Source organism: Apteryx rowi, unplaced genomic scaffold, assembly GCF_003343035.1.
Source record: "Apteryx rowi isolate R43461 unplaced genomic scaffold, aptRow1 scaffold_73, whole genome shotgun sequence".
Taxonomy (NCBI): Eukaryota; Metazoa; Chordata; class Aves; order Apterygiformes; family Apterygidae; genus Apteryx; species Apteryx rowi.
Genome location: NW_020451016.1, coordinates 1,418,305 through 1,432,370, shown reverse-complemented (window position 1 = coordinate 1,432,370; position 14,066 = coordinate 1,418,305). Strand labels below are relative to the sequence as shown.

Here is a 14,066-nt window from a genome sequence, read left to right as displayed (position 1 = left end):
TGTCTTGGAGGAGGAGATTGCCTTTCCATTCCCCATGGATGACACCAACCTAAAGGATATTACTTGATATCCACAAAGCTGCTGCCAACTTCCAGAGGTTAGAGATCACATCCTGAAATGCTATAATCACACACCTCACACCTTGGCCTACTTAGATGCTATTGTGATTGTAGAAAAAAATGGAAATTACTCTTGAAAAATGTAACAGAAATTTCAAAGTCTTACAGGCTGCAAACCTCAGGACCAGCTCAGAAATCTGTCAGTGAAAAAGGACAACACAGGATATTTAGAAATGGACAGCTGTACCTGGCTTTGCATTATCACTATGTCAAAAGGAAACATCAGACACATTTATTCCTGAGGACAGGCTAGCATTTTTGAATATCCATAATCCATTTTCCACCTTTTCAAACCCTCAAAAAGCTGATCTGGACTGAAGAATTACAGAGCTCTAAAGATAAGACTTTATCTGCATGCCACAAATTCTACAATGTCATAAAAAATGTACACTATCAACAGTTGCCATCTGAGCCAGGATAGCAGTTGTGTCAGCTCAGAGGACTGATGGGGAAGAATATCCCATCTTATGTCCATACTCAAAGCTATTTCACTAGGAGAAGATATGCTGAAGATATGCCAGCACTTTATGTCCCAATCCTGTGTACCCCATGTCCAACGTAAAGCATGAAACACTCTCCTGCTTTTTTTCCTCAAAAGAAATAATTTGTTTGGCCTCTGAAGACCTGAGGAGTACAAGAGCTTCTGACAAGATCTTCCTGCTATGTGCTACACATGACTTACTCCTGTAACCCCATCAGCAGGGAAATTCAGAGTGTTTTGTCTAGAAGGAGGAAAAAAGCAAGCCGTAACTGTACCATTAATATGACAATACAAGCTAACGAGCATAACAGGATCCATAGAAAGCAGCTGGGCCCAGAGTCCAACAAAGCATATTTCAGCCCTTACTGGGCTCTGGAATATGGAATAAGCTGATGAAGGTACTGAGTCAAGCCATTCCGTGGTTCCCAACACCGATCCAATCTGAGGATATGAAACAGCAATGGGAAGAGAGCCAGCAAGTCCTGCTAACACAGGTGTGAAAATGCCTCCCCTGAACATACCATGACAGGCATTAAGCGGCAGATCTGTGTAGAGCAAAGAATGTTATTTCATAAAATAAGCATTTGTCAAATCTTTCTTTTTTTTAAATGCTACTGCAAAATGTTTAAAGAATCACCAACTACAAAAAAATTTAATACCTAGAGCACTATTTCTAGAAGATTGTTAAGCCTACTTTCCATTACTTTGTGACTGTAAAGTCACTTACATCTCCACAAAGTAGGTAAAGGTTTGCTATTCTGGCTGGGTCTTTGCCCTCCCAACACATTTATCATTATTATTAGTTATATCAGACAAGATCTAAAGCTGTGGAAAAACAGGTGCTATGCTTTTGAAAGTAAGCAACTGATATTTAGTAACAGATATTTAATATAACGATGGCCAGTAAGCGTGCAGGCAACTTAAAATATTGTTTTCAACTCTTTCTGCGCTTCAAAATTTGTCTGTAAAACCAAGAGAGAAAAACTCAGCAATAATATTGTAAGAACTTGAAGGTAAAATACATAACTTCATTGATCTTCTTTAAGATTAGTTTTACAGAACATAGTTTTTCAAAATCCATTTTAAACAGGCAACTTTGAAAAAGCAACCAATTCCTTATAATTACTTAAAGATCAGCAAAATTGATTTAATCTTATAGGATAACTGGAAGCATAGGTATAGTATATGTATTTCCTTCTATATATAGTACCTAATTATCAATAGCATTTAAAATAGTCACAAATAAAAGAATATTACAGGATACTCTTATTAAAAATTCCAGTATTGCCCTGATAATTTACTTGAGTGCTCTGTAGCTCTTGATATGGCATACATTTTTTTCATATAATAGTGCAGTAACTTTCTGTATACCTGACTAGATCAGCCACTGTGTCACAACCTTTTGCAACCTATGTATGATTGATCATACATAGTACAGAATAATCACAGTATTTCTTCATCTACAGAGGAAAATATCTAACCAACTTTCTTTTTCCGTTTTCAGCTATTCAGAGAAGAGTTATAAGCTTAGCCTGAGAAGTGACAATAAACTTTAATTAAAAGATGATAATTTGTTTTCTCTCTTAGCTGTCAAAATACAGCTACATTTTCTACTTAATGAAAAATATAGCAGTAAAAACTAAGACAATAATTAACCATTTATATATTAGAATTTAATATGAATAAGTGTTAAAAAAGACTATACAAACATAACTGCTTAGTGTTAAAAAAAAGTTTATGTCAAATATTTGGGGATGTTTCTTAAAAATCTGCTATGCAAGTTAAACTAACAGTAGCCATGGATTCTGAGCTTTATCCAATCTAGTATTTACTTATGTGTAACTGTAAGATCAGTTATTGCACTTGCTTAAATGTGCATTAGTGATCTCTGTGATACGCAGTGAATAAGTAGCACATTTGAGAGCTCTAGCAGTCTCTAAGCACCAATGACAAATTCTATGACAGAACACTGCTTAGTAAAGCGCTTTGCAGCTTTGCAGTCAGTCAGGAGGAAACAAGCCAAAGAAAAATGAACTGAAAAAATATATGATTAATGTCAGTGAAACAGTGGTAATGCACATTGCCAGAAGATTTGGATTCAGATCTTTACGTGCGGGTAAAGCCTGCTCAGAGTACTAGGTAGGTGATATTCTGTGAGTTTTCTGCTAACCTCAGGGATAACATCTGATCTAGCCCGTGGAGCTACTAACAGAGACCAGGCTTTTTACAAATAAATATTATTCCTTTATAATATTAATAGCAATAACCCAACAGCTTTTTTAAGATACTTTATGCCTATCTAATATGTTTTGTCCATATTGCCCTTTCATCATAATATTATCTAGTTTTAGATGGTGATTAAATTTCATGTGAAGTAATACACCACTGCATTTATTTTTTTAGATTAGTAGGATATTCATATGTGTGAAAATGATACATAGGCCCCATATTTTAAACTGCATGTCTGTTTCTCTAGAGATTAAGAGCCAGATTTCAAAAGAAGCTCAGTTCCCCATTTACACTGAGAACTGTAACCACCATTGAAAACTGATCATTTTTTAAAATCTCATTACTTCAGTTAGTTACTAAACTGAGGTCTGATCTCTTTTTCTGCCTACATTTAGATATGAAGCTGCCTCTCACTAAACCAGAAGCAAGAAAATGTTCAAAGTAGTCAAAATGCAAGCCACATAAAGCTTTTAAAATTTGGAATCAGAGAAAATAGGAACAAATAATTGAAATGACAGGACCCAACTGTCTCAAAGTGATCCAAGCTTCCTTTCCATTTTCTCATAACTTTCTCATAAAGAAAGCAGTGTTCGCTGCATTTAAAAACTACAGAAAATCAAAAACTCCAAAAGCAAGCAAAATTTGATTCTGTTTTAACTATTTAAAGTTACTAGCATTATAGTAGAAATTGCTGTACATTCTATATAAATGAAAATTATGTAAATTTTAGAACCATGACAATAAAATACAAAGTGATTTGTACGTATAAGTGCGACTAAAGAGCCTCAAAAATCACACTATCCCAATTTGAAGATTAGTAATCATAGCTCTTCTATTTCCTTATGACTGCAAAAATGTCAGTGAATGGAATTCCACAAGAGACCTATTAATACCTGATGAAGTAAATCAGGTTCTCTACCACAATCCCTTAGTGAAGCCATTACACTTCTATATCTTTTGATCCTATAAAAGAAAAAAATGTCTAAAATATATCATATGAATAAAGGATTTTTAATAGCAGTCAAAATTAAGTCAGTTATGATGTATCAATATCAAAGTTAGCAAGAAGATTTTGGAGGAGACTAGTGGCAGAGATACATTTACTCAAGTTTTAAAATTTATTTCATCTTATCACCTAATATATGCTATTTGCTTTCATACCAGTTGAAACACCTAAGGATCATAAATAGATGCCAATACACATTAATGTTAGCATTATAAAAATTCAGATATTGTTCATACATAGTTACCGCCTAATACAAGGAACTGGAATTACACAAGAAAAGAAAAGAAAGCCATGTACTGAGAGACAAAGAGGTTATACATTTTTGGTTTGTCATATATTGACAAAATTCTGCTGCTGCAACTATATCAGTAGAATTTTCCATGTGAACATTAGTAATCCAGAAGTTTTTGAGGAGTAACATCAATGTAACATCAATAAAATGTTACCAGTAAATTCTTCTGTATATTGATCTGTAGACAAATATAATGAGGTCATTTGCGTGCTTTTACATCAAAATGGCCTACATTTTCTCTGCCCGAGTGTAAAGCTCATTAGCAGCTCAAAGGTTCTAGAGTCCTTCATTATAGCATTTGATCTACTCACAACTGTGAACTTGCTGGAAGTAATGAATGTGTTAATACTTTCTCCTTAATCTACTTATTAGGTGAAGGTGACCATACTAAACCATGGTGGGGTTACTTAAAATTCAAAGATAGGTAACACTCATTAATAATCCATTTATAAAAAGATGTTATACACTATAAATACTATACTCAGAACATCAAATAGTAGAATATGCATACTCCAGAACAATATAGAAAGTTACATATTCTTTGAGAACAGATATATAAATGTAGATCCTCATATCCTGGCCAGTTTTTAGCTCCAAGAAAGAGAATCACGATTCAGAGAAATATCAGGAGAACTATTAGAAGAGATGAAATATTTTCAGAAAACCATAATTGAAAAATTAGAGATTTGTTATTTAAGGGAAACCATGACAGAGAAAAAAAGTATTTGGTAGTAATCCCAGTTACAGGGCACAGCATTATTTCATACAATCTGATGGGAAGTTTTCAAATGCAGGAAGTCGTTTTATGTGCCAGATTTCTTAAATATGTCCTGAAGAATTCTTTAAAAGATTTAAACTTTCCTGAACATATTCCTTGACCTTGGTTAAATCTTTTCACCTTGCTAAAAATACAAGCCTGACAGCCGAGAGAGTTAATGATTAATTCTCACACAAAATGCTTGTTGTCTCCAGAGTTTAGAGGATGCCCAGCAACCAGATAACTTCCTTATTTTCCAAAAATGTTTAGACCTTTTCTAGGAACTGACCTTCCTGGATGGCTGAGCTACAGCTTGTCATATACACGACAAAGGACTGAAAAATTCTACATTACCATAATATATGAACTATTTTTATCCTCATTCTGGGTGCACGCATTGTCAGCTTGTAGCCAGTGTATGTTCAGACTGCATGAGACAACTAATCTAGCCTGTGTTCACCGCATGAGTTCCTTGGGCCATAAACCAGAACAGATCTCCTCTGGCTGTTTTTGATCTTTACCTCTTCAAAACACTCCCAGTTCTGAAGTAGTAAGAGGAGAACAGAAATGTGGCCAATACCTGTTAATAGGCGATTTGCACAAAGTACTGACATCCGTAAATAAATGAAATCTCCATAAGGTGGTTGTTCAATCTTCTGAATCAAGACAGAAGCATAAGGGGTACAGAACAAGTAGAGGATTTTAACTACAGACAAGGAAAAAAGCTCAGTATCTTGTAAGTGTTTGCATACTCAGAAGAACTATCTACATTTAGAAATAAATACTTTGGCTAATAATGAATTTCAAGGAGAAAGCTTTGTTAATATTTCAGAGTATAAAACAATGTGCAGCTACAAAGTACATGAAAGATTCCGTGTTTTGTATCCTGAGTTTTTCTTAGGAGGCTGAGTGCATATAATGTACTGTAACGTTAAGTTCCCAATGGTACTCTGGCTTGTAGCTTATCAGTTGTTTTCTGTTTTTAGGAATAAATTAAGACTTTGCTGAGCAGATTTCACTGAATTTATCTGATAAACTTACATCGTATCCACTGTTACGGATTCCACGCCTAGGTCTTTCTCGGGTGACTAGAAGATCCATCTCGGTTTCTCCTGGGCTAGGGCTGTTCAAAGACTGCCTGCTTCTGTATACAGAGTTCCTCATCTGTTGCCTAGAAAACATCAAACAAGAAAACACTAGAATGAAAACAAAAAAAATGACAGGCAGTATCTTTCATATTAATTGTTATTCTAAAATGATGAGTTTCATAAAAATGCCACTTTATAATAGGATATCCTTTCTCTGCATACAAAACTGCTGGAAATCAGTAGTATTATGGAAGAGATGATAGATTTTGTTTGCTGTTAATGAAAACACCTACGTGAAAGACATGGACATCATATATGGCGGCTTATCAGATGAAATATGTTCCAAGAAGATATCAGAACCCTTTTAGCATTAGCTGGTGAGATTTATATTAATAAAAAATAAAAACGTGCTATTAAAACGAAGTTATCGATTCAATGGATGCTACAGATTGTAAGACCTTTATTTAAGTGCCCAAGTATGGATATTAGTACCCATCTTTAAGCATCCAAATCTGATAATTCTGATATTAGGCAAGTCTTACAGGCTACACAGCACATCAGAATCAAAACTAGAATTAAAATTTAAGATAAGTTATTAGTTAAAGATGCTGTAACAGATCTGGCTTTGGATTTTCATGGGTAATAGAAATCTCCATGCAGAGTTAAACTAGTATAGCTATTTCTATGGCCTGAAATTCAGATCCTCCCTCCATCCTCTTCTAGTTGTCCAAGTGGACAGTTTTATCTTTCAGCAAGGAAAGATTTGGCAGCATCATCCAGGAGAAAGTAGCATGATCAAAACACTGCTGCACCTACCATACACCCCTGACAGAGGAGCAGTTGAGGAGCTGTCATCAAACGATACAACAGAGTAGTCCCTGGGCTGCTCTACAGGAGTGCTGCCAAAAAGTCTCAACCAGTTTTGAAGGAGGGCCCAAGAGCACCAGAAGGGAAGCAGGGCAAGAGAGAGAGAATTGCCCTCACACACCTAGATGGTGAGCAATGATTTTCGTCTCTGATCCCGAGCAATGGGGAGGAAGGGGAAACTCCACTGAAACAGACACCCAGCAAAGCTGTGGGCAAAAGAGACAACAGTGGCAAGGAACAGCTTGCAAGATGCAGGTTTGAAATAGCCAGGCTGGTAACTGACCGCAGCTTTATCAGAGATCTGTAATCCCTTAGCTTAAACCGCTTCCAGCATAGCTCTGAGTGGCACTGGGGCAAAGACATCCCTGTGCATTGAGCTCTCACCACCCTGAGCTCCAGAAGCAAGGGGAAATAAAGGTGCTAGAAAAAAAGCAGATAACTCAATACTCAAAATATTCTGTAACCTCTCTGACACAACTAGTTGTATTTGTAGTTGTGTCAGAAAGATGTAAGATGCATAACATATCTGTACATAAATTCTTCAAGAATGGTTACGATAYAGGAACTTCATGCTTCAAAATGCATCTTTTAGGAAGGCCACACATAAACCAATAAAGTTTAGGAGATGCTGTTGTCATGGTTTATCCGGCCATTAGTCATTTTCTTACACATATCACAAAAGCCCTCCTCCCATTGTAGATCAACCACTGATCAAATAATGACATGCCAGTTTCATTTATTAATACAGTAATTACATTGTTGTTAGTGCCTAATATGGAGTTACCTTTACCTGAAGTTATCTTTACCTGATTGCATTCTTTTTCTGCTTTGTGTAATTGTTGCATTCAAAATATTAAAAGTAGACCAGATAATCTAACATGTCTGTGTGTTGCTCATTTTGTACAGCGGACTTTGCACTGTTTATAGTGAAGTAATAGAACTTGCACTGCTATGTCTGAATTCACAGTTTCAAATCTCCATTTGCCAGGTAAGATTTATACCAATTTCCTCAAGACACCAACCGAAGAATGTTTACACTCTAACACACAACTTGCATTGTGCTACCAGATGGAAATCCCCACCAGGAACTGGGTCCCACGGGACCAGCCCTGGTGCCCACTCTGAACAGATAATGATAAGAGATAAGCAAAGGTGTAACAACACAGATTTTGAAGTCATGGGCTTCCTCCTCAGTGTCTGCAATTATGTCAGATGGACAACTATCCACACCTCTCGGGAGATACTGTTCCTTCTTCTGGCACTTGAAGCTGCCAGTTACCAACTAACCCTCACAGACTGACTGGAAATGTACACTAATCCTTGGGTTTCCCAAGGATGTTTTGGGTAGTAAGTACCCAAAAAGTGTGTCCATGGCATTACTTTGCCTAGTTTACCCCTGAGAATGTAAAAACATTCTTAGTATATCACATTCATCCAAGTACATTTTTGCTTTAGACAAGATCAAAAAAAAACAAAGCAAGTTTGTTCTAGCAAGGCAAAAGATCATATTTCTTATTACAAAACCAGGACATTTCTAGCTTTGCCAATGATGACACTTCACTTCTTTTTCTCACTTGTGTCTCTTCAGACCCATCTTTCTGGTCTTTGCTCATCCTGCTATCCAACAGGAAGGTGGTTTCAGAAACACGGACCTCTTTAACAAGAGTAACCACAATGACTCACACTTTTTCCCTATCTTCCAAAATTGGGGTCTTTTCATGCCCTTTCCTATCTCCCTCCCCTCATCTTCCACAGTTTTCCTTATTACAAATCCGCTGTGTCCTTTATGTGCTCAAATAGCTTTCTTGCTGTTCATAACATTTAAAAGTCTTTACAACCCAGATATATCAAGAGCTAGTCACTGTTTAAATATCTTGTCAATCTTAGCAGTTTCTAACTCCCCATGCAGGTGAGACCACACGCAATGGATCAAGAATATACCTATTAAATTTGGGATGAGACCACTGTTCAATCAATTCCTCACCAGCTACTTCCTTCAGCAGTTTTGGAGCTGCTGGGGTAGGGTGTTCAGCATAGTGGTGGGATGATTTTGAGGCTACAATAGGGAGTATTACAAAGGCAGTAAACATCAGAGCATAACAGCTTTTCAGCCATGATTGATAAATTTGTGGGAATCAGAGAAGAGTTGAAAGCAGGAATTTAAAAGGGAGCTATTGAAGGAAAAAGACTTTGTAGACTTTTATGACACTTTCCTCTGCTTGCCAGGTATCTTGAGAGAAAATGCTACCTTGCGCTAAGATTTGATTGAAGGGCAAAAAGGGCTTCTGTCAAAGTAAAGTGCGGCTGTGGCTAAGAGCTCTACTTGAGATAGCAAGCGGAGTGAAAATAAAGCCCCCAGAGTCTGAAAAGTTTTGGACTGAACAAATTGATTGCAAAAGGATCTACTGCGATATTTGAGATATTGAGAAGCCCAGGGCTCTTTCTGTAAGGGACACAAGAGAAAATGACATTAAATAGCCTCTGTGTCATTCAGTAATCACAGAGACCTCATGGTTTAACCTCTCAAGAACCATCAATGAAACAGAAAGACAACACAATTCAGATTAATTCAGCAACAAAAAGAAGTAATTCTTCAGATATTATGGACTTAGGTAACAGAATTTGTTGCCTTGACAGATTAGGGTAGCAGAAACTGGTCTGCAGAATGAATTCCAAAAAGGCAGACATTTACACGGACAGAAAGGAAAAAAGGTAGGACAAGAACCACCAACACTGACCAACTTTCATATTTCTGATTAAACGAAGTACTCAGGCATGTACTTAATTTTAAGGAGGCTTTCAAGAACCTTTACTCACAACTTCCCATGCGCATGTTTGCAAGTCCCAAAGGCACACCAAATCAGAACACAAGGAGGAGTTTTGGAATAAATTTCCCCTATAAATATGATAACTGAATAACTGAAGCGCTTTATTTGAAAGCTATCTGAGCACATAAAGGACACAGTGGATTTGTAATCAGAAAAACAATGTGGGAGATGGGGGGAGAGAGATGAGAAAGGGCATAAGAAGACCCCCAAGTGCAATAAACCCTGTTTCTTCCAAAGACTATAGCATTGATAGTACCAGAAAAGACGGGGAACCCGGGGAATGCTAAGCCTAACCAGATCTGAAATATTTATGTTCCTACACTAAAGGTCTTTAGAATTTCATATATGTTTTACGATAGGTCTGTGAATACTTAGCTGATGTAGTTGTGATATATTTTCTAAGAGATTCAAATGTGCAGCTCTTTAATACATGCAGATTCTTGACCTGATTACAAACTATTAAGGAAAAACCCAGAATAGTGCCTATCATCAGTAGGCTTTTTAAAATTACTTTGAGGTTGCCAATTAGCTCATTTAAGGAAGTTTTGCTAATGAGAAAGGAGATATGAACACTAACAACTGGCATTCAAATGGGTTAGCAAGTGTCTGCTGGGAACACAACTGGAACATTTTAAAACATGAATTTTATGGTACAGAAGACTCAAAGGAACTAAGAGCACAAAGCTGTTGTTTCTTGAACAAATCAAATTATTTACTGCTGATATTTTGTAAATAATTTTTAAAATACCACTTAAAACAAAATTGAATATATAAAGGTGACTGTGAATACTGTAGTTAATTGCATCTTTATTTTCTGATGTATTTTGGAAATGCTGTAATAGTGTGATTTAAGTCGGTGGAATATAGGCAGAATAGAAAAGAGTGAAATAGGCCTTTTCCCTAGAAATTTTGAAATCTTTTACTTACCCCTAAATGTTATTATTAAAAAATTAATAGAAAGCATTTTAAAGTATAAGTTCTTAACTGCTGTAATTATAATGGCATAAATGATGATACAAAGCAAAAAATGTTATAGAGCAAATCTTTTCAATTTCATGCCATCCTAGGTTGCTTTAAAACCAATTTTATTTTATTATGGAAATAAAATTATATTGATTCATTTACCCATAACCAAAAATTGCATTATTTTGCAATATTATTCAAGATTTTCCTCCAACAGTATGTCATTTTACCCATCTTACTTTTACTTATAAAATGAAGACAATAATGCTGTCAGCCATGTTGCAACATACGAGGTTAGGCTGCAGGTGTTAGTATGGTGATTACAGCATGGACTATAGAATTGGTTTGTCTGCAAGAAGTTCTGAAAATGCTTTGCATCTTTACAGAAAGCATATCAGAAATGGTTCTTCTCCCTTCATATAGGAAGGAAGACAGGGATATATCCTATATATATCCCTATATATAGGGATATAGACTATACAATAAAGTAAACCAGCATTGAGCCTTTTGTGGTTCAGCCACAGAATGGGATTATTACCCTACAGCAGTATGCTGGCCTTGAAGCAGTTTATATCATGACAGTGATCACTATCTTAAATAGACTCTGACAGGTTTACACAACACATCAGAAAGCACATAGGAAAAATGTATTCCAGGATCTTTCAGCACATTGGCACATGAACAAACAAACATTAGTATATTTAACAAAAAGCAGATGGTAAGTATTAAAGCTTCACGTGTAATGTTTTAAGCATTTCCTATGTGACATATGATGCATAATAAACATCCAAAGTAAGGCTTCAGCCCTTCACTGTATGTATAGCACACAGTCATATCCAAGTTTCTACTTGCTTAATTTATATTCCCTGCACATTTATATGTGCAGACAGAATAGAACTGCTGTGCACTAAGGTTCAATATCTTAACTTTTCAGGGCATTTGGAGCAATTTAATCCTCCCTCACTGGAAGCCTGCACAAGGAAATGATGCCCCAGACCCTCCACTAAGGCATAACATACAGTTCAGTCAGAATTTTTTTCTTTATTGACCAGTGCAACTCTGACCAGTGCACAACACTGCTTCAGCATTCCCATTACAGTCTTTTTCATCTGTATGTATTGGGGTAATTGCTGAAGCTGTATTGCGTGCAAAAACTGTGTGATCATTGATGCTTTGATTGCAGTCACAATTTAAGCTCACAAGAAAACTTTGGTCTGAACTTTCTAGAAGATGAGAAGAAACACCACCTCAATGCATGAGGAATTTCCAGGGGAAATGTACTTAAATATTGCTTTTCTCTCCTGGATCAGCTGCTGGTCCCTGATTGCAGCAAAAATCAGAGCCCTTGTGGTAGGACATGTAATGGCAAACACACTCTCCAATAATTCTCCCCGCTTCACACCTCCACGACCCCTAAGAAAGAGGAATATGCATATTGTGCCACTCCTCTTTTGGGCTGCGTTGGGGTAGGATTGGTGTGATCTCCTCTTTTTGTCAAGTCAGTTTGTGTTTCAGAGAGCACCAACAGCAGAGCAGGCCCACCCATCTACAGTAGGCTCAGACAGAATCAGCAGGTAACTTGTACTCTCCCACCTCTTTTTTCTAAAATAGAGGGATGGACACTATTGGTATGCCATCTTCAAGAGACCACAAACTGTTAACTAAGCATTAGTATTGCTATACAAAATGCCTGCTGCACATCACAGATGAGCAAATTATGACTCTCTGTCAGACACCCTGAAAGATCACCAATAAAAGGTACATACACATCCTGACAGACGACGTTGCAGGATTTACTGAAATATATGGACAATGTACTGGCTGTGTTATCTTATGCCTACTGCAATAGTTATACCTGAATCGAAATAATGACAGATAGAAGTAAAACAATAGATTGCAACACCACTGAACTTTGGAAAAGAATGAAATCAGATGCTAACTTCCTGGTCACTTTAATTACCAAAAAATTACTAGCACATTTCCTATTGAGACTACTCTGAAAATGACTCACAAGAACTTGCAACAGTCCCTTCACTTTTTTTTTTTTGCCTTTCCATTTATTCCTTTTTAACCACATTGCAGTTTTATCAAATGACATACTTTCATAAATAATCACAGGCTATATCAATTTTCTTCATAAAGTAGGAGGGATCAGCTGATCAAAATGAACAAACATTTTCCTCATTAAGAACAGATCTATTGATTCCCTGCAACCCCTGGACAGCAACTTTCCTCTCAGATGAATAACTTTGCATATAAAAAGTCTCACCTGTTTTTAGGCTCAGCAAATGGAGATGATATATCTGTATCTGGATCCAAAATGTGGTCAATTTCTTTTKGGGGTTTTTCATACATCCTTTTTCTCTCTGTCAGCCCCTTGCTGCTATCAGCCTGGGGGAAATCATAGTATCCCTTCCTCTTGGCTTTCAAGCGCAGCTTGTTGCGGTAATGTTCTATATCAGACTTCTGCTTCAAAGCTTTGTTCACCTAAAAGGCAAAAAGACGTTTAAATGATGGTGCCGGGCTGATTATTTCAAAACAGTATTGTTAAAGTGTTCGATGCACTGCATGTGTCATTTTACAGAGCGTTTTTTGTACCACACTAAGCCATCTGTAAGCAGTGAGGAACTGCAAGTGAACAGAGTTGCTGTATTTTTATGACTCGGCAGATGGTTAAATAATTTTAGCCTAAAAACTATCTACCATCACAACAGTGACTCAGTTCACACCCACTGAAGAAAAACACTGATGATATTAGCCAACTGCCGTGACCCAATGCCACGCTTGCTTTTGGGCACAACGGGGAGAATTCACCAACGGAAAATCCAGTAGGGTCCAGAAAGTACAGACATCGCCTCTGACTACATAAAGCCTTGAACAAGGAGTCACGGATGGCCGGCAAAGTATTCTGGTGAAATTTCATCACATGTTCCTCTTAATCATAGTCTTCCTTGAAAATCTGTTGTGGGCCACTGTCAAAGACAGGATCCTGAATTAAAAGGGTGTTTGGTCTGACCTGCTACAGGTCAGGTTCCTTTGGATGCTCCTAAGGGACGGGAGTCTACATGAAAATTTCACTCTTGCTTCAAATTGTCAGTTGCGTGAAAATGAGCAATTTACTTGGAATCTCTGCTTCAAGAGTCAAATTCTATAATCTTCTCACAAATTCCTAGATACGTATGTACAGCAGAACACAGCATTAGGAATGTTTTCCTGATAACTGACTCTTAACAGAAATGAGGTGCTGAATTCTAAATAAGCCTTTGCTCTGAGTTTAGAAAGTCTGTGGCACATCAGGGCTTAAAATACACGTACAAAAGGGAACATGACAGACTGCTCTAATCGAGGTCCAAATGGGAAGCCTGACAACACTGTCTCTTACTTTGTTTCTAATGACAACTCTCAGTGTTGGTTTTAAACAGTAAAACAGGATGAT

The 14,066-nt window shown here is 36.9% G+C and overlaps 1 protein-coding gene across 1 annotated transcript in view; it reads right to left on the bottom strand.

Annotated features, from left to right (window-relative positions):
• The window catches only part of KIAA1549L (KIAA1549 like), a 68,617-nt gene that overhangs the window by 16,628 nt on the left and 37,923 nt on the right, over positions 1-14,066 (bottom strand). Inside the window, exons 14-15 of the mRNA XM_026087753.1 lie at positions 12,900-13,117; positions 5,926-6,055 (exon numbers count right to left, since the gene is read on the bottom strand). Coding sequence (XP_025943538.1) covers positions 5,926-6,055; positions 12,900-13,117 — 348 coding nt within the window. The remainder of the gene's footprint in view (positions 1-5,925; positions 6,056-12,899; positions 13,118-14,066) is intronic.